This window comes from Taudactylus pleione, unplaced genomic scaffold (assembly GCF_031769625.1).
Source record: "Taudactylus pleione unplaced genomic scaffold, aTauple2 ptg000198l, whole genome shotgun sequence".
NCBI classification, from domain to species: domain Eukaryota; kingdom Metazoa; phylum Chordata; class Amphibia; order Anura; family Myobatrachidae; genus Taudactylus; species Taudactylus pleione.
The window spans coordinates 10,112,930-10,133,919 of record NW_028284600.1 but is presented as its reverse complement, the minus strand read 5'-3'; the positions used below and the strand labels follow the sequence as shown (position 1 = coordinate 10,133,919).

The 20,990-nt window shown below is 44.7% G+C and overlaps 1 protein-coding gene across 1 annotated transcript in view; it reads left to right on the top strand.

The window, feature by feature from the left end:
• Positions 1-20,990, top strand: part of LOC148518853 (alpha-2-macroglobulin-like) — a 229,079-nt gene that overhangs the window by 21,743 nt on the left and 186,346 nt on the right. The window contains exons 4-5 of the mRNA XM_088476974.1: positions 15,256-15,308; positions 18,654-18,674. Coding sequence (XP_088333100.1) covers positions 15,256-15,308; positions 18,654-18,674 — 74 coding nt within the window. The remainder of the gene's footprint in view (positions 1-15,255; positions 15,309-18,653; positions 18,675-20,990) is intronic.

Below are 20,990 nucleotides of genomic sequence, written 5' to 3'. Positions count from 1 at the left end.
CATCCTCCTCATCCACCGATTCCTCACCCTCTTCAGTGTGTACATCCTCATCCTCACAGAGTATTAATTCGTCCCTGCTGGAACCACAGGTCCCTCTGTACGTTCTGGAGGCTGGTCTCCCTGGAAGAGTTGATAATTCATTTTATGAACATCATCTTCTCCACATTTTGTGGAAGCAACCTCCTACGCCTTTCGCTGACAAGGTTCCCGGCTGCACTAAACACTCTTTCGGAGTACACACTGGAGGGGGGGCAACTCAGGTAAAATAGAGCCAGTTTGTACAGGGACCTCCAAATTGCTTCTTTTTCCTGCCAGTACAGGTACGGACTGTCTGACATGCCTACTTGGATGCTGTCACCGATGTAATCCTTTAACAGACAGACGCACGCTTGTCGCTGCTGCTTTGAGGATTCAAGTGCGGCTATAGCCCACACAATTCACAAAGACAGAAAAAAAAAAGAATATTTTTATTGTTTGTGGAGCACACTTTGAGGGTTACACCACCCTTTAACAGACAGACGCACGCTTGTCGCTGCTGCTTTGAGGATGCAAGTGCGGCTACAGCCCACACAATTCACAAAGACAGAAAAAAGAAGAAGAATATTTTAATTGTTTGTGTAGAACACTTTGAGGTGTCACCACCCTTTAACAGACAGACGCACGCTTGTCGCTGCTGCTTTAAGGATGCAGGTGCGGCTACAGCAGACACATTTCACAAAGACCAAAAAAAAAAGAACAATATTTTAATTGTTTGTGTAGAACACTTTGAGGTGTCACCACCCTTTAACAGACAGACGCACGCTTGTCGCTGCTGCTTTAAGGATGCAGGTGCGGCTACAGCCCACACAATTCACATAGACAGAAAAAAAAAGAACAATATTTTAATTGTTTGTGTAGCACACTTTGAGGGTGTCACCACCCTTTAACAGACAGACGCACGCTTGTCGCTGCTGCTTTGAGGATGCAAGTGTGGCTACATCGCACACAAGTCACAAACACATTAAAAAAATAGTTTTTTATTTTTTGGAACACTTTGAGAGTTACACCACCCTTTAACAGACAGACGCACGCTTGTCGCTGCTGCTTTAAGGATGCAGGTGCGGCTACAGCCCACACATTTCACAAAGACCGAAAAAAAAAGAACAATATTTTAATTGTTTGTGTAGAACACTTTGAGGGTGTCACCACCCTTTAACAGACAGACGCACGCTTGTCGCTGCTGCTTTAAGGATGCAGGTGCGGCTACAGCCCACACAATTCACATAGACAGAAAAAAGAAGAATATTTTTATTGTTTGTGTAGCACACTTTGAGGGTGTCACCACCCTTTAACAGACAGACGCACGCTTGTCGCTGCTGCTTTAAGGATGCAGGTGCGGCTACATCGCACACAAGTCACAAACACATTAAAAAAATAGTTTTTTATTTTTTGGAGCACTTTGAGAGTTACACCACCCTTTAACAGACAGACGCACGCTTGTCGCTGCTGCTTTAAGGATGCAGGTGCGGCTACAGCCCACACATTTCACAAAGACCGAAAAAAAAAGAACAATATTTTAATTGTTTGTGTAGAACACTTTGAGGGTGTCACCACCCTTTAACAGACAGACGCACGCTTGTCGCTGCTGCTTTAAGGATGCAGGTGCGGCTACAGCCCACACATTTCACAAAGACCGAAAAAAAAAGAACAATATTTTAATTGTTTGTGTAGAACACTTTGAGGGTGTCACCACCCTTTAACAGACAGACGCACGCTTGTCGCTGCTGCTTTAAGGATGCAGGTGCGGCTACAGCCCACACATTTCACAAAGACCAAAAAAAAAAGAACAATATTTTAATTGTTTGTGTAGCACACTTTGAGGGTGTCACCACCCTTTAACAGACAGACGCACGCTTGTCGCTGCTGCTTTAAGGATGCAGGTGCGGCTACAGCCCACACATTTCACAAAGACCAAAAAAAAAAGAACAATATTTTAATTGTTTGTGTAGCACACTTTGAGGGTGTCACCACCCTTTAACAGACAGACGCACGCTTGTCGCTGCTGCTTTAAGGATGCAGGTGCGGCTACAGCCCACACAATTCACAAAGACAGAAAAAAAAAGAACAATATTTTAATTGTTTGTGTAGCACTCTTTGAGGGTGTCACCACCCTTTAACAGACAGACGCACGCTTGTCGCTGCTGCTTTAAGGATGCAGGTGCGGCTACAGCCCACACATTTCACAAAGACCAAAAAAAAAAGAACAATATTTTAATTGTTTGTGTAGCACACTTTGAGGGTGTCACCACCCTTTAACAGACAGACGCACGCTTGTCGCTGCTGCTTTAAGGATGCAGGTGCGGCTACAGCCCACACAATTCACAAAGACAGAAAAAAAAAGAACAATATTTTAATTGTTTGTGTAGCACACTTTGAGGGTGTCACCACCCTTTAACAGACAGACGCATGCTTGTCGCTGCTGCTTTAAGGATGCAGGTGCGGCTACAGCCCACACAATTCACAAAGACAGAAAAAAAAAGAACAATATTTTAATTGTTTGTGTAGCACACTTTGAGGGTGTCACCACCCTTTAACAGACAGACGCACGCTTGTCGCTGCTGCTTTGAGGATGCAGGTGGAATCTAGACGGGATTTGGAACCGAGGACACACTACCTCCATCAATTGTCTAAATCCCACTGCACTAATGTCGGATACCGGACGCACGTCTAACACCAACATAGCAGTCAAGGCCTCAGTGATACGTTTTGCTTCAGGATGACTGCTGTCGTACTTCATCCTCATCGCTATGGACTGTTGGAGGGTCAATTGTTTAGTAAAAGTAGTGATGTTCCTACTTCCTCTCTGGGATGATGAACAACTCCCAGCAGCAGCAACAGCACTAGGAGGAAGTGGTTCTTGATCTTTCCCTATTTTATTTTTATCGGAGAAAGTTTGGTCCTCCATTTATGTTATATTGATATATATACGTGCGGCTAAAGCGCACACAAACACAGAAAATATTATTTTATTTTTGCTGGAGAGTAGTGCACTTTGTGGGTTACACCACCCTTTAAGAAATGAGCCAGCCGGCTCTTTACTTATGGGACACAGGCGCACGCTTGGCGCTGCTCCTTTGTTGATGCACGTGCAGCCACAGTGCACACAATTCACAAACACAGAAAATAATTTTTTTTTTGGTTTGGACTGGAGTGTACTTTCGGGGGTTACAGCACCCTTAACGGTCAAGCCAGCCGGCCCTTTACTTATGACACCGGCGCACGCTTGGCACTACTTTGTTGATGCACGTGCGGCTACAGCGCACACAATTCACAAACACAGAAAATAATTTTTTTTTTGGTTTGGACTGGAGTGTACTTTCGGGGGTTACAGCACCCTTAACTGTCAAGCCAGCCGGCCCTTTACTTATGACACAGGCGCACGCTTGGCACTACTTTGTTGATGCACGTGCGGCTACTGCGCACACAATTCACAAACACAGAAAATAATTTTTTTTTTGGTTTGGACTGGAGTGTACTTTCGGGGGTTACAGCACCCTTAACGGTCAAGCCAGCCGGCCCTTTACTTATGACACAGGCGCACGCTTGGCACTACTTTGTTGATGCACGTGCGGCTACTGCGCACACAATTCACAAACACAGAAAATAATTTTTTTTTTGGTTTGGACTGGAGTGTACTTTCGGGGGTTACAGCACCCTTAACGGTCAAGCCAGCCGGCCCTTTACTTATGACATAGGCGCACGCTTGACACTACTTTGTTGATGCACGTGCGGCTACTGCGCACACAATTCACAAACACAGAAAATAATTTTTTTTTTGGTTTGGACTGGAGTGTACTTTCGGGGGTTACAGCACCCTTAACGGTCAAGCCAGCCGGCCCTTTACTTATGACACAGGCGCACGCTTGGCACTACTTTGTTGATGCACGTGCGGCTACTGCGCACACAATTCACAAACACAGAAAATAATTTTTTTTTTGGTTTGGACTGGAGTGTACTTTCGGGGGTTACAGCACCCTTAACGGTCAAGCCAGCCAGCCCTTTACTTATGACACAGGCGCACGCTTGGCACTACTTTGTTGATGCACGTGCGGCTACTGCGCACACAATTCACAAACACAGAAAATAATTTTTTTTTTGGTTTGGACTGGAGTGTACTTTCGGGGGTTACAGCACCCTTAACGGTCAAGCCAGCCGGCCCTTTACTTATGACACAGGCGCACGCTTGGCACTACTTTGTTGATGCACGTGCGGCTACTGCGCACACAATTCACAAACACAGAAAATAATTTTTTTTTTGGTTTGGACTGGAGTGTACTTTCGGGGGTTACAGCACCCTTAACGGTCAAGCCAGCCGGCCCTTTACTTATGACACAGGCGCACGCTTGGCACTACTTTGTTGATGCACGTGCTGCTACTGCGCACACAATTCACAAACACAGAAAATAATTTTTTTTTTGGTTTGGACTGGAGTGTACTTTCGGGGGTTACAGCACCCTTAACGGTCAAGCCAGCCGGCCCTTTACTTATGACACAGGCGCACGCTTGGCACTACTTTGTTGATGCACGTGCGGCTACTGCGCACACAATTCACAAACACAGAAAATAATTTTTTTTTTGGTTTGGACTGGAGTGTACTTTCGGGGGTTACAGCACCCTTAACGGTCAAGCCAGCCGGCCCTTTACTTATGACACAGGCGCACGCTTGGCACTACTTTGTTGATGCACGTGCGGCTACTGCGCACACAATTCACAAACACAGAAAATAATTTTTTTTTTGGTTTGGACTGGAGTGTACTTTCGGGGGTTACAGCACCCTTAACGGTCAAGCCAGCCGGCCCTTTACTTATGACACAGGCGCACGCTTGGCACTACTTTGTTGATGCACGTGCGGCTACTGCGCACACAATTCACAAACACAGAAAATAATTTTTTTTTTGGTTTGGACTGGAGTGTACTTTCGGGGGTTACAGCACCCTTAACGGTCAAGCCAGCCGGCCCTTTACTTATGACACAGGCGCACGCTTGGCACTACTTTGTTGATGCACGTGCGGCTACTGCGCACACAATTCACAAACACAGAAAATAATTTTTTTTTTGGTTTGGACTGGAGTGTACTTTCGGGGGTTACAGCACCCTTAACGGTCAAGCCAGCCGGCCCTTTACTTATGACACAGGCGCACGCTTGGCACTACTTTGTTGATGCACGTGCGGCTACTGCGCACACAATTCACAAACACAGAAAATAATTTTTTTTTTGGTTTGGACTGGAGTGTACTTTCGGGGGTTATAGCACCCTTAACGGTCAAGCCAGCCGGCCCTTTACTTATGACACAGGCGCACGCTTGGCACTACTTTGTTGATGCACGTGCGGCTACTGCGCACACAATTCACAAACACAGAAAATAATTTTTTTTTTGGTTTGGACTGGAGTGTACTTTCGGGGGTTACAGCACCCTTAACGGTCAAGCCAGCCGGCCCTTTACTTATGACACAGGCGCACGCTTGGCACTACTTTGTTGATGCACGTGCGGCTACTGCGCACACAATTCACAAACACAGAAAATAATTTTTTTTTTGGTTTGGACTGGAGTGTACTTTCGGGGGTTACAGCACCCTTAACGGTCAAGCCAGCCGGCCCTTTACTTATGACACAGGCGCACGCTTGGCACTACTTTGTTGATGCACGTGCGGCTACTGCGCACACAATTCACAAACACAGAAAATATATTATTTTTTTAGCACTTGGGGGGAGCACCCCTGATGGACAGAGCACCCCCTGGACAACACTGCCGCACTCCTTTAGGACTGGGACACTTCACAGGACTTTGGAGTGGACACAGCCCCTATGGAGAACTGACTGCACAACACAGTCCAGCCAGCCCCTATGGACTTTGAAGTAGTGGACACAGCCTCTATTAACAACAGCAGCACAGCACAACACAGCCAGCCCCTATGGACTTTGAAGTAGTGGACAACAGCAGCACTACACTACACTACACTACACAGCCCTAACTCCCACCCTCCCTCTTCACTGTCCACAGCCGAGTGAGAAAATGGCGCCGACGTGGGTACCTTATATAGGATCCAAAACCCGCGAGACTCGGAAGGCGGGATGATGACGTTTTGCCTCGATTTCAGATCCGAGTCAGGCGGGAAAAGTCGAGCCTGACTCGGATCGGACTCGGATCGGGGGGGCTCGGGGGGGTTCGGATTTCAGAAATCCGAACCCGCTCACCCCTAATATATACATACATATATATATATATATATATATATATATACAGTATGGCGGCACTCAGCGGACTGCTTCAATATAATAAAGAGAGCACAGCCAATGCTTTGCAATGTTTCGGGCTTTAATTGCCCGTCGTCAGGCTACAAATATACGACTGGTGACTAAAGCCCGAAACATTGCAATACCACTGGCTGTGCTTTCTTTATTATATTGAAGCAGACCGCTGAGTGCCACCATTGGTACTATACATTGGCTTCAGCAGCGGGCACCGCAACACCTATAATTTTTGGGAAGGAGTGAGCTGGGTTATTGGCTGAATATATATATATATATATCTGTGATAGAAGCACTGGAGAAGTCTGGGATGGCATATATGTGTGTCCCAGATTCCGATCATATGTGTTTTAAAACCTCCAGGAAAAGTCTGTTATGCCAAACAGACCAGAAATGTCGGCTTTTGGTAAAAGCCGGATAATGGGTTCTAGGGGTGTGGATGTGATAAGAGAAGGGAGGGCTCCATCCACAAACCATTCCAGGTGAGGGCCTTTCAGTCTGAGAGCATGTTTATTAGTAGTTGCACCTGGATGTGGCTCAGATAAGCTGTGTTAGGTTTTGGTTGAGTGTCTCACATACCATGGGGGAGAACAGACACTGAGGTTTGTTCAGAGACACTGTGATATTTGAAAGTGCTGTGTTTGTGTTAAGGCAGTAGGCCCTGCCACTTATAGACAGGGAATAACCTGTCTAGTTAGTGCCCAGATGGGCTAGGATTTATTTTTATGCTTTGTTTATTTAGTGCTTTATATTGCACAATAAAAACTGGTACTGACCAGCTTGCACGAAAACTCTGGACTGGTGTGCTGTTTCCTGGCTGCTGTGTGTAAGGAGGTGTCCATCTACCCCAGGAGAGGGACCCCTATCCCGACTATATCACAAGTGGTGGAGAATGCAGGCAGACACACGGAAAACTGCAGCAAGAGGAAAAGTTTTGCATTGAAAATTTAAAGAGACAGACACCAATTTGTTGTTTGGATGTCAACCTGTGTTTTGTGGAATCCACGAAGGTGGCGTTGGTAGATGCTTAGAGAAGCAAGATTACACTTCCAACCTACACCTAAAGACAACATGGAGGACATTGTTAAGGCCTTGCTCCAAGCTAACAAAGCTCAGCAAGAAGCTAACAAAACTCAGCAGGAAACTAACAAAGCCTTGCAAGAAGCTACCAGAGCTCAGCAGGAAACTAACAGAGCTCAGCAGGAAGCTACCAGAGCTCAGCAGGAAACTAACAGAGCTCAGCAGGAAGCTACCAGAACTCAGCAAGTCACCATAGAGGGAACCCCCCAGGCCTTAAGAGGTGGTACAACAGCTAGTAGTCTGGTCTGGAGATGCTTCCCCTGCTTTTCCAACTCACACTCACACCATATGGGCCAGTCACTTTCTGCAAAAGATGACCCTGAATGATGATGTGGAAGCGTATCTTACGGCCTTTGAAAGAATTGCCAAAAGAGAGAATTGGCCTAAAGAGCAGTGTGCAAGACTTGTGACACCATTCCTGCCTGGAGAACCACAGAAAGCCTACTATGACTTGTGTCTGGCTGATGCGAAAGACTATGTTAAATTGAAACAGGAAATCTTTACTCGATTGGGAGTCAAAGTATTTGTTTGCACCCAACGAGTCCACCGCTGGGAGTTCCAAACAGAAAAGCCTCTACGCTCGCAAATGCATGACCTCGTCCATCTTACCACAAAATGGCTGCAGCCAGAGACTCTAACGGGACCACAGATCATGTAAAGGGTCATTATGGATCAATATCTGCGGTCTCTACCTGCAACTCTGCACAAGTGGGTGAGCCATGCAGACCCTAATACAGCAGACCAATTGGTTGAACTGGTGGAGAGGTATGTGGCGGCTGAGGAACTGTTGAGTGCACCTCACTGAGCCCCGATTCAGCAACGGCGATCTCCCGTGATCACTGGTAAGACTGTTCCAGGGTAGAAGGGTGCTGGGCGGTGGAATGTACTTAAGACTGAGGGTTTGGAACCTGGAGATAGGTCAGCCAGGCCAGGAAGGTTCCTACCCCGTAATAGACTTGATAATAGTAAGATTCAATGTTTCCGATGTGGTGATTTGGGCCATATTTCTGTTAATTGTTCACTTACCTCTGAACCTATGCAATGTGATACTGCTTATGTCAATCGCAGTATGTCTATCTTTGCACAGCCAGCCTGTACTGCTGTGATGTATAGTTGCTGTAGAAGGTAACCGAGTAGAGGCTCTATTAGATTCTGGTAGCCTGGTTACACTTGTGAAGGCTGAACTTGTGAACCCCTTGAAGCATAAGGGAAAAACTGTTCGTGTGACAGGCATACATGGGGATACTTGCTATTATGTTACTGCAGAGGTGAACATAGAAACACAATGTGGTTCCACGATAGTCTCTGTGGGTTTGGTGCATGGCTTGATGTATGATGCAATATTGGTGAGAGACTTTGCTCACTTCTGGAAGTTGTGGAAAAGCCGATTTGTTGTAGAAGTAAATAACACCGACCCATTTGAGAAGGTTACTGATGCAGTAGCAGAGGGAGTTTCTTCAGAGTCTGAGTATGATGGTGGCTCAGCAAGTGATGTGTCTCCTACTGAGATGGGAAGGGTTATTGAGCCAGTTGGTTGCCTGCCTGATCTTGAAGTCAGAAAAGAGGTCTTTGCCATGGAGCAGTTAAATGACCCCACTCCGGTAAAAGCCAGGGAAAATGTAAAAGTGATTGATGGTAAATCCGTGGGCCCTGATAGTCTGTATATAACTATTATTGAGCATGTTTCCCAAAAGCAGGAAAGAATTGCTGCTGTGGTGCCGATAGTGAGAGAGCACTTGGAACAGGCCCAACAGACACAGCAGAAGGTGTACAACCGCAATGCTCAGTTACACGTCTTTGCTCCTGGGCAAAGAAAGCCAGAACAGATATACCATTTAAATCTTAGAAAACCTTGGAAGGATAGAGCAGCTCTGTCAGCCCCTCCAATAAACCCAGGGCCCTTGGTTCCCGAAGTGACAGTAGCTAAAACCCTGTCGGCAGTATAACAGCAGGAAGCTAAGTAATTTCTTAGCAGAAATAGAATTTTGTTTTCAGATAAACCGGGCAAAACCACAGTCATTAAACATGACATAATCACTGATCCAGGGGTTAAGATTAACCTAAAGCCCTGCAGGTTACTAGAAGCCCAAAGAGAATCTGTATCTAAAGAAATTAAAAAAATGTTGGAATTGGGTGTAATTGAAGAATCTCATAGTGAGTGGTCAAGTCCCATTGTTCTTATTCCAAAGCCTGACAGGAGTGTGCCTTTCTGCAACAATTTCCGAAAATTGAACAGTGTGTCAAAGTTCGATGCCTACCTTATGCCTAGGGTGGATGAACTAATTGGAAAACTAGGAACAGCCAGGTATTTAACCACTCTAGACTTAACCAAAGGGTATTGGCAAGTGCCGTTAACAGAGAATGCCAAAGAAAAGACAGCCTTTTCTGTACCAGAAGGGTTGTTCCAATACAAGATGTTGCCCTTTGGGTTACATGGGGCACCGGCTACCTTTCAAAGGATGATGGATAGAATTCTAAGGCCCCATTGACAGTATGCTGCTGATTATCTAGATGGTGTGGTCATTCATAGTCCTGATTGGCAGTTTTACTTGCCAAGAGTGCAAGCAGTGTTGGACTCCATCTATAGGGCAGCATTGACTGCCAACCCAAAAGGATGTTGCCTAGGGATGGAAGAAGTAAAATATTTTGAGTACACCATTGGCGGAGGTTTGATAAAGCCACAGTTTAATAAAATTGAGGCAATACAAAACTGGCCATGACCCCTGAATAAGATGCAGGTTAGAGCCTTCTTAGGGATTACTGGGTATTATAGGAGATTTATACCCAATTTTGCCACCATTGCAGTCCCACTGACTGACCTTACCAAAGGCAAACAGGAAGTCATGGTTAAATGGAGTCCTGAAGCAGAGAAGGTTTTTCAGGCGTTAAAAATTGCATTGTGTACCCAACCAGTTCTGATTTTGACAGGGAGTTTGTTGTGCAAACTGATGCATCAGATGTAGGCATAGGAGTGATTACTTAAGCAGGAACTTGATTGTACATGAGAGAAACTATGCTATGGTCGAGAAAGAAGCATTAGCCATAAAGTGGGCATTAGAAACTCTCAGGTACTACATGGTGGGAAGGAAGTTCAGGCTGATCACTGACCATGCCCCTTTGAAATGGATGTTAGAGAACAAAGTGAGCAATGGGAGAATAACAAGGTGGTTCTTGGCACTGCAGAACTTTAAGTTTACAGTCGAACACAGGTCAGGAAGCCAGCTGGCCAATGCAGGTGCTTTGTTGCGTGCTCATTGTTTGGGAACCGAAGTTGTTCCGCCCCACAGGTTGAAACAAAGGGAGGGATATGTGATAGAAGCACTGGAGAAGTCTGGGATGGCATATATATGTGTCCCAGATTCCTATCATATGTGTTTTACAAACTCCAGGAAAAGTCTGTTATGCCAAACAGACCAGAGGTGTCGGCTTTTGGGTCCTAGGGGTATGGATATGAGAAGAGAAGGGAGGGCTCCATCCACAAGCCATTCCAGGTGTTGGGCCTTTCAGTCTGAGCGCAGGCTGATTAGTAGTTGCACCTGGAAGTGGCTCAGATAAGCTGTGTTAGGTTTACCCTAGGGGAGAACAGACACTGCGGTTTGTTCAGAGACACTGTGATATTTGAAAGTGCTGTGTTTGTGTTTGTGGTAAGGCAGTAGGCCCTGCCACTTGTAAATAGGTAATAACCTGTCTAGTTAGTGCCCAGACGGGCTAGGATTTATTTTTATGTTTTGTTTATTTAGTGCTTTATATTGCACAATAAAAACTGGTTCTGACTAGCTTGCACAAAAACCCTGGACTGGTGTGCTGTTTCCTGGCTGCTGTGTGTAAGGAGGTGTCCATCTACCCCAGGAGAGGGATCCCTATCCCAACTATATCACAATCTTGTACATCAATAAGTAGCTCTTAACACTTCTGAATGCACTACCCTAGTGATGTCCTCATATTTTTACTTGTTTTCCATATTGTGAGGGAATACATTGGTAAAATTATATAAAATAAACATTTGTTTTTGTTTTGTATACTCATTGGATATTATAACACATACAGTGCATCCGGAAAGTATGCACAGCACTTCACTTTTTCCACATTTTGTTATGCTACAGCCTTATTCCAAAATGGAATAAATTCAAATTTGTCCTCAAAATTCTACACACAATAGACAACGTGTAAAAAGTTTTTTGAGATTTTTGCAAATTTAATTAAAAAAATCAACTAAGAAATCACATGTACATAAGTATTCACAGCCTTTGCCATGAAGCTCAAAATTGAGTTCAGGTGCATCCTGTTTCCACTGATCATCTTTGAGATGTTCCTACAGCTTAATTGGAGTCCACCTGTGGTAAATTCAGTTGATTGGACATGATTTTGAAAGGCATACACCTGTCTATATAAGGTCCCACACTTGACAGTGCATGTCAGAGCACAAACCAAGCATGAAGTCCAAGGAATTGTCTGTAGACCTCCGAGACAGGATTGTCTCGAGGCAAAAATCTGGGTAAGGGTACAGAAAAATATCTACTGATTTGAAGGTCCCAATGAGCACAGTGGCTTCCATCATCCGTAAATGGAAGAAGTTCGGACCACCAGGACTTTTCCTAGAGTTGGCCGGCCGTCTAAATTGAGCGATCGAGGGAGAAGAGCTCTAGTCAGGGAGGTGAACAAGAACCCGATGGTCACTCTGTTAGCGCTACAGAATTCCTCTGCGGAGAGAGGAGAACCTTCCAGAAGGACAACCATCTCTGCAGCAATCCACCAATCAGGCCTGTATGGTAAAGTGGCCAGACGGAAGCCAGTCCTTAGTAAAAAGCACATGCCAACCCGCCTGGAGTTTGACAAAATGCACCTAAAGGACTCTCTGGTCTGATGAGACAAAGATTGAACTCTTTGGCGTGAATGTCAGGCATTATATTTGGAGGAAACCAGGCACTGCTCATCACCAAGCCAAAACCATCCCTACAGTGAAGCATGGTGGTGGCAGCATCATGCTGTGGGGATGTTTTACAGCAGCAGGAATTGGGAGACTAGTCAGGATAGAGGGAAAGATGACTGCAGCAATGTACAGAGACATCCTGGAAGAAAACTTGCTCCAGAGCGCTCTTGACCTCAGACTGGGGCGACGGTTCATCTTTCAGCAGGACAACGACCCTAAGCACACAGCCAAGATATCAAAGGAGTGGCTTCAGGACAACTCTGTGAATGTCCTTGAGTGGCCCAGCCAGAGCCCAGAATTGAATCTGATTGAACATCTCTGGCGAGATCTGAAAATGGCTGTGCATCGACGCTTCCCATCCAACCTGATGAAGCTTGAGAGGTTCTGCAAAGAGGAATGAGCAAAACTGCCCAAAGAAAGGTGTGCCAAGCTTGTGGCTATTCAAAAAGACTTGAGGCTGTAATTGCTGCCAAAGGTGCATCAACAAAGTATTGAGCAAAGGCTGTGAATACTTATGTACATGTGATTGCTTAGTTTTTTTTTATTAAATTTGTGCAAAAATCTCAAAAAAGTTTTTACACGTCATTATGGGGTATTGTGTGTAGAATTTTGAGGACAAAAATGAAATAATTCCATTTTGGAATAAAGCTGTAACATAACAAAATGTGGAAAAAGTGAAGTGCTGTGAATACTTTCCAGATGCACTCTATGTGTTATGTATAACAGCAATATTACAGAACCTATAATAGAATGGCAAAGTGCATTATATTAATAATAATAATAATAATAATAATAAATAATAATAATAATAATAATAAAAAAGTGCTAGGAGTTTGTCTACTGTATGCCTTGTTATGCATCCTGCACCTCAAAAATTAAAGGTAGTTTATGTGTGTACTTATAGTTAGAGATGTGCGGGTCTGGTTTCCAAAAAACCGACAACAACCGAATTTAGGGGTTATGAGTCAAATCGAGTCCCAACTTCTCTTTTGGAGTTCTGACTCGAACTCAGTTCCATGGATAGTTTGGAACTGAGGGCCTGATTCAGACACACTCGCGAGCGCTATGCGGTGGTGGCCCAGTGCACATGCGCACGATGGAGCCGGCTCTGTCATGCGCATGCGCAAGACCCGGATAGTGACGGGCAAATCGCCGCTCCGGGTCTCGTACCAAAGGGGGCGTGCTGTCGATGTTGAGTGACAGCACGCCCCCTTTGGTGGGTGGGCCGGGGGAGTGGCTGCCCAAACGGAGGCGTTCCCATGTGAACGCCTCTGTTTGGGGGCGGCCCCACTGACATCACGAGTGATGTCAGTGGGAGAGATTTCAGCTCTGTGAGAGCCGAAATCTCTCTGGGGCTTGCGGCAATGAGACCCTACCACAAGGGTTTCGTCACAAGCCCGATGGTTCTTGCTGGCCGCTCACTATAGCTGTGGGTGGTCACTTACAGCTATGCGAGCGGCCAGGAGGCCGCTCTAAAAAACGAGAAGGCCGGCCCTGATTCAGAGCGAGCGCTCTGTCAGGGCCACTGTTTTTAAAACTCGGGTTTTGGATTGTATGTAAACAGGTCAAAATTACTCGATTTTAGCTGTTTTTATCGATTTTTTTTGAGTAATCCCAAACAGAAATGACCAAACTAAAACTGAATCAGATCCCAAAACTTTTGAAAGTGGTTTGGCAAAACTTAAACCAAATCCAAAACGCAAAGATGAATTTAGAACAAAAACCAAAACCAAAACTTGGGGGTCTGACTCTGCGCACATCTCTACTTATAGTTTTTATTGTGTTCAGTCATTTCTGATTTTGTATTATGCTTTTGGTTTTGCATCAGATAAATGTTGACTGTAATGTCAACTTCACCTAAACTTAGAGATGATCACTGACCCCCTTGTTTTGGTTTTTGTTCTAACTCATCAGCATGTTTTAGTTTTGGCAAAACCACCCAAGTGTTTTGGTTTGGAATCAATTTTGGTTCGGTTTTGGATTCATTAAAAATCGATAAAAATAAATAAAAACAGCTAAAATCATGTAATTTGGACCTGTTTACATGCCATCCAAAACCCGAATTCGTTTTTTTAAATCCGAGTTCCGAACTGACAGTATAACTGATTTGGGACTCAGGGCCTGATTCAGAGCTGAACACTCTGACCAGAGCGCTCGCTCTGAATCAGGGCCCTCCTCCCTAAAAATGGAGCGGCCTCTTTGACGCTCGTATAGCTGTGGGTTACCACCCACAACTATGCGAGCGTCCATGATGATGGTCGTGATGGTCAAGACCATCGCGACCATCGGGCTTGCGACGAGACCCTGCATTAGGGCCTCGGTGCCCGCAAGCCCTGGAGTGATTTTGGCTCTATCAGAGCCAAAATCACTCCCAATGACATCACTAGTGATGTCAGTGGGGCTGGACTCAGACGGTAGGTGTTCCCATGAGAATGCCTCCGTCTGGCAGCCATGCCCCGGGCACGCCCACCAAAGGGGGCGTGCTGTCACTCACCATCGACAGCACGCCCCCTTTGGTGCGAGACCCCGAGTGACGAATTCCTCGTCGCTCGCCTGGTCTCGCCCATGCGCACGACGGAGCTCCCTCCATCGTGCGCATGCGCATTCGGCCACCATTGACCCGCTTGCGAGCGTCCTTTGCTCGCGAGCGGGTCTGCATCAGGCCCTCAGTTCAACTCACAACCCCAAAGTGATTCCAAACTGGTACTCCATTCGACTCAAAACCCATAAGTTTGGGTGTGTTTGTATTTCAGGAACACCAAACTGGTCATCTCTAATTTTAACAACAAATAAAATTATCTTAATTTAACCTGGTAGGATGTGATTTAATATAAATTAATCCACCTGTGCATGCAATTTATGCATATAAATACTGGCAGTTACTTCATAATATCTAGGAATCTGTTTGTCTTTTTTTTTTTTAATAACTATTTACTCTGTATCTATATTTTTACAGTGAAATTCAGAATTCTTTCTCTTAATGAGGATCTGCAGCCACAGAAGAGATTGGTAAGCTTGGGATCAGAAGTGCAAAAATGATACATGTCACATCAATAAAAAGCTATAAAAAAATATATAATCTCATAATATATAGTTATAATTTGTAAATTACCTATGCCTGAATAGATTTATGATCACAATTTATCAATTAAATTAGCTGGTCATATCGAGACTTCCAAAAACAACACTATGGAGCTGATTTACTACCGTACTCAACTGTGTATGCAATAGCGATTATGCACGCAGTTCAACAGTGATAGTATGCTAATCCACTGCGATCCCAATGCCCTCGCAGCATAACATAAGGACGCCCACTTTACTTACCACACATCCGTAATGTTAAGCAAGACTGCTAAACCATCGGAATAAAGTACTATCACAGCCTCACGCACACTTGCACAAGCCCTGGCCTTACTCAGAAATTGCTAACAACTATGCACGCTATCAGGCCTCAGGCTGCGTAGGCTATCTCAGTGGCTAATTTATGTACGCCCCTGCAACGGTGTTGAAACGCACTGGCACGCCTGCATTAACCAGACCACCTCCCCATCATCACCAACAAACAGCACTTCCAGTCAATCATTCTGCGATGGGTGTACGTAGTCACTGCGATCGCAGTCTTGGTCGCAATAGCTAGTTCACGCACTGCGATGCATACACATGCGCAGAACGTAACAATCAGACGATTTCATGCATAATCGCAGTTGCGTACGGTAGTGAATCAGGCACCATGTCACTAAAAATACATAAATTGACAATGTTCAGTACATAAAAAAATCAAAAAGAAACAGAATAATTAAGGGACAAATTTATTATAAGGTAAAAGATTGTAAAATTCTTTGTTTTCCATTTCTTCCCTTATATCAAAGGGTTACTGCTGGCAATAATAACAATACTATCACCAAAAATACAGTACATTTGTTGCTGGTGAGCTTCTCCATAAAATGCCTGGGGGAGCCTATGTAATAAGTATTGAGGCAGTATTTTGCACCACCTTAGTGAGGTTTCTGTTATTATTTTTTTCACGATGGCAACATTTTTGCAGTGTATTAAGATTATTTTAATAAATATTTTTGAACTTTTTTATTTTTCTTCAACTAAAGGCCTGATTCATACAGATACGCTAATTTCGTCACTGCTCCGTCTTTGAACAAAGTGTCTGTGTGAAATTATGCAGAAGCCACAGGAGGTGTCTTAAGTAAAAAAATGCCCACTGCCGGCTTCTCTGATCCACTGCTGCGTCTGAAGACACAGCATTGGATCAACTGCGTGACCATCAGACATCTGAGTAACAGTCAGTTTACTCAGAATCTCTGGCAAAATCATGCTACCGGGACCAGTGAAGCGGCGTCCAAGGATACAGCTACTGGCATCGGCACATCCAGAAAATGGTGCCAAAAAGTCCTAGTTTTGTGGAACTCTTCGAATTGCCACCCCGTCAATCATGCTGAAGCTTTTGGTGCACTGTGATGTCGCAGGACCAGATTTGCACATACACAGTGTGGTCCTGTGTAAACCCAGATCATTAAACATCTGCCGGCCAACTGTCCTGCCGACCACAACAACCAATTTGGTAAACATATTTGCCCACCCAGTTGTGTTGTCATTGGCAGCAGTTCCTGTGGTCAGCATAATGAGTCAGTCAGTTATTTGCCCGTACACACAGGCTGATGTGCACAATATATCGGCAAGAATTCGCAAGACAGCTGGTTTTTAGAGCAGCTGTCCCGAAACGAGAGAAGTATTCATTTACTCTAGTACTTTATTTATTTATTAACAGTTTCTTATACAGTGCAGCAGATTCCTTTGCGCTTTGAAACTGAAAAAACTTTAACAGAACAAAACTGGGTAGTAATAGACAGACATAAAGGTAAAAGGGCCCTGCTCGCAAGCTTACAATCTATAGGGAAATACATATGTAGCCATGCTCATCTAAGTGGCTGGATGGCGCAACTAGTGTGCTCGCGTCTATATCATGCGCGTGCGTACACATGCACACACCATAAACTTCAACGAGGAGAATGCCGGCCGCACCTGGTGAAAGGTCGCGGCCTGGTGAAAGGTGTGCTATGCCACGATGCGTGTTTCTGTAGGGGTTGATAAACAAGGTTGGGTGCTACATATTGCAAATTAGTCCAGCCAGACTGCAGAGGTTACCGGTGAGCTGTATGATCCAGTCACACAGGAAAGTTGGCCTAGGGTTAGGAGGATATAAAAGTGAAGAAAGAATATATATGAGGTTATGTGTGGACTGTAAAGATGGATGTAATTAGATAGGGAAGCTATGAAGATTATGTGGGTGTTTTTTGGAATCTGATAGGCTTGTCTGGAGAGGTGAGCTTTTAGGGAATGCTTGAAGGTTTGGAGACCAGCGAAGAGTCTTATTGTGCATGGGAGGGCATTCCACAGAGTGGGTGTGGCCCAAAAAATGTCCTGTAACAGTGAATGGGAGCAAGTGATTAATGTGGATGAGGTACGCAGATCTTGTGCAGAGCAGAGAGGTCGGGTTGGGAGATATGAGATAAGTGAAGAGATGTATGTTGGTGTGGTTTGGTTAATAGCTTTATGTGTAAGAAAAAGTATTTTATATTGAATATGGTAGAAGACCGGTAACCAATGGAGGGACTGACAGAGCGGATCAGTAGACTATGAACGTTTGGCGAGAAAGATCAGCCCCGCAGCTGCATTCAAAATGGATTGTAGTGGCAAAAGAGTCTGTTTTTAGGAAGCCCAGTAAGGAGACTATTGCAATAGTCAATGCGGGAAATAATGAGTGCATGTATTAGAGTTTTTGCAGTGTATTGTAAGATATATTTTTTAGATGTATGTAACATGATTTTGAAACTGATTGAAAGTGGGGAATAAAGGACATGTGGGATTCTGTTGATTGTTGAGTTGGAACTTTAGTTGTCTTATCAGGGGCCAAGCAGCCCTTGATAATAAAAGGTCCTGTATTATTATTATTATTATTATTATTAACAAACAACATGTTGTACATTATTTTTCTGTGTGCAATATGAGATATTTAAATCGTACACTTCAATCACATCATCTTTGGACTAACATTTCCCAGCCATGACAAACCTATTTACATTAAATTTTATCTCCTACATTTGATTGCATTAATAATCTTTCAGCATCACAAATAATGTTACTTTAGCATCTGAATAAATGAACAATGATATGGTACAGCCATATTAACATTTACAGTATACAGCCTTACAGATTCCCTGACACTGAACATGGAGTAAATTTAAAAATACTACACGCTGCCGTTTTCCGTAACACAAAGCACATGTGCTGTACTTTAATTACAAGGATATCTTTTTAAATTTCTGTATTTTTCTTTTCCAGATTCCAGTTGTTGAGCTGCAGGTAAAAACATATCATACATATAATTAGATAATAAAAAACAAAATTTTCATTGAATCTGCAATTTAACTTTTATCTGAGTATAATGAACATTATCCCAGTAGCTTTTTCCAGTTAGCTATTTAAGGTGGATGTAGTCAGGATGCCAGCAGTCGAAATGTCGACCGCCGAAATCCTGACATTGAAAGCCCAGCATGGGACTAAAGATAGGCATCTAAATACTGACCTACTGTATCATTAGGTCCACTCTGAAATCCCGACGCTCGGCATACCGAACGTAGGTAAGCCGGGTGCTTTTAGCCACAGGGGGGGGGAGGGTTAGGTTTAGGGACTCAGGGTTAGGCACCCCCCTGGCAAGATTACAGTTAGGCTAGGGGAAGGGGGGGTTAGGGTCAGGCACCAACAGGCGGAGGTTAGGGTTAGGCACCCCCCCAGGAGGGTTAAGTTTAGGGTGCGGGGAGGGAGGGTTAGGCTTGGGCACCCCTGAGGGGAGGTTAGGGTTAGGCACTAGGGGTAGAGGTTAGAGTTAGGCACCACTAAGGGAGGTTTAGGGTTGGGGGGGAGGGTGGAGGGTAGAATTACATACCGATTCCATTTAATGGTATCTTTGATTGCAATGTACTCAGTGCTAACAGAGCCAGATAAAGACCCAGTGGGACTCTTGGCAAGATAATGGTTTTAAGCCCCCTTTTTGCTGGTCAACTGCATTTCCCTCGGCCAAGGTCAGATTGATAACAGTGAGATAATCTTCTGTTTCATGATGTCCAAGTGGGTAAACAAAACTGTTGAAGAGCAATCTGTAACAAGTGTATTTATTCATTTACAATGATAAATACAGATATCTCCTCTTGCATCTTTGCTGTGTAAACGGCAAATCACGCCATGCATGCAGGTGTGCGCCCGTGAGCGCATATGTGCATAGCGCACGCAACGGTGGGTAATCACATGGCGGGATGCATGCACACATTTGATCAGCAGGGATGTATCTGTATAAGTTTGTGTCTCCTCTTCCAAGGTCACTGCACACCACTCTTTCTTCTGTCTCTCATGTACATTTCTTGGATATCAATTTGGACTCTGCTCTCTCTTTCCTCTTGTTCCTAACAGTCACCTCTCCAGGCTTCAATCTTTCCTTAATGCTGCTGCTCATCTCATTTTCATTACTTGTTGTATGGCATTAGCCTCCCCTTCTGGTACCCATGTTACTGTCCCCTTATCTACCTCAGAATCCACTTTAAATTCCCTACCCTCACATATAAAACCCTAATCCTCTCCCTCCTCTACATCATCAACCACATCCCTGTCTATAATATTTGTATCCCTATTTTCTACTGCTCTTATCACCCCACATCCACTCTGGTCCCTTTCTCTCATACCCAGTGGCGTATCTATAATGGGTGCAGTGTGTGCGGGGCACACGGGCCCCTGTGTCCAGGGGGCCCCGCATCACACACCCTGCACACAGATTTTTTTTAACTTACCTGTCCGTGGTCCCGCGTCGGGTGTCGGCGCTGCTCAGAACATGGGAAAATGGCCACCACGGCCATTTTTCCGGTGTTCTACGCATGTGCAGTAGACTCCGGGCACACTCTAGTGCCCAGAATCTACAGAACGCCGGAGAATGGCCGCAGCGGCCATGTTTCCTGCGTTCTGCGCATGCTTAGTAGACTCTGGGCACACTCCTGTGCCTGGAGTCTACTAATGCTCCGGTGGCTGGCCAGCCACTTCAGTCGGCTGCTGGCCACCGGGGGGAGAGGAGGGAGCCCCGCACAGGGAGTGCACACCGGCCCCCTCCTCTGTTAAGACGCCTTGCTCATACCTCTAAGATACCCCACTCTCCCTGCTCATTGTGTCCCCTTACTGTAGAGTTCACTGCATCACCTAGACAAGCTTTCTATTACTCTCACCAACTTTAAAAGTGGGTTATAAAAACACAACTTTTGTCAAAGGTTACTGTATCCGATCCATTATGTATTGCCACTCATCTCCTTTACCCCTCCACCTGTACCCTTCCCTGTTCACGTTCCAACTGTCTACCCCTTAGTATGTAAAATCACAGGCCTCTCTTCCATTTTGTTCTGACCTTTCTCATATTACATAAAACCAGTGCTGTCTATTACAGTGGCAAGAAAAAGTCCTTGGGAATTACCTGGTCATAAAATGTGATCTGATTCTCATTTAAGTAACAAAAAAAACAAACTCACAAATGACAGTACTATTCTTGTCCATATTGAATAAAAAATTTTAACATTCAAAGTATAGGCTGGCAAAAGTATGTGATACCAAAGTCTAATGGCTTCGGAAAAAGCTAATTGGTGT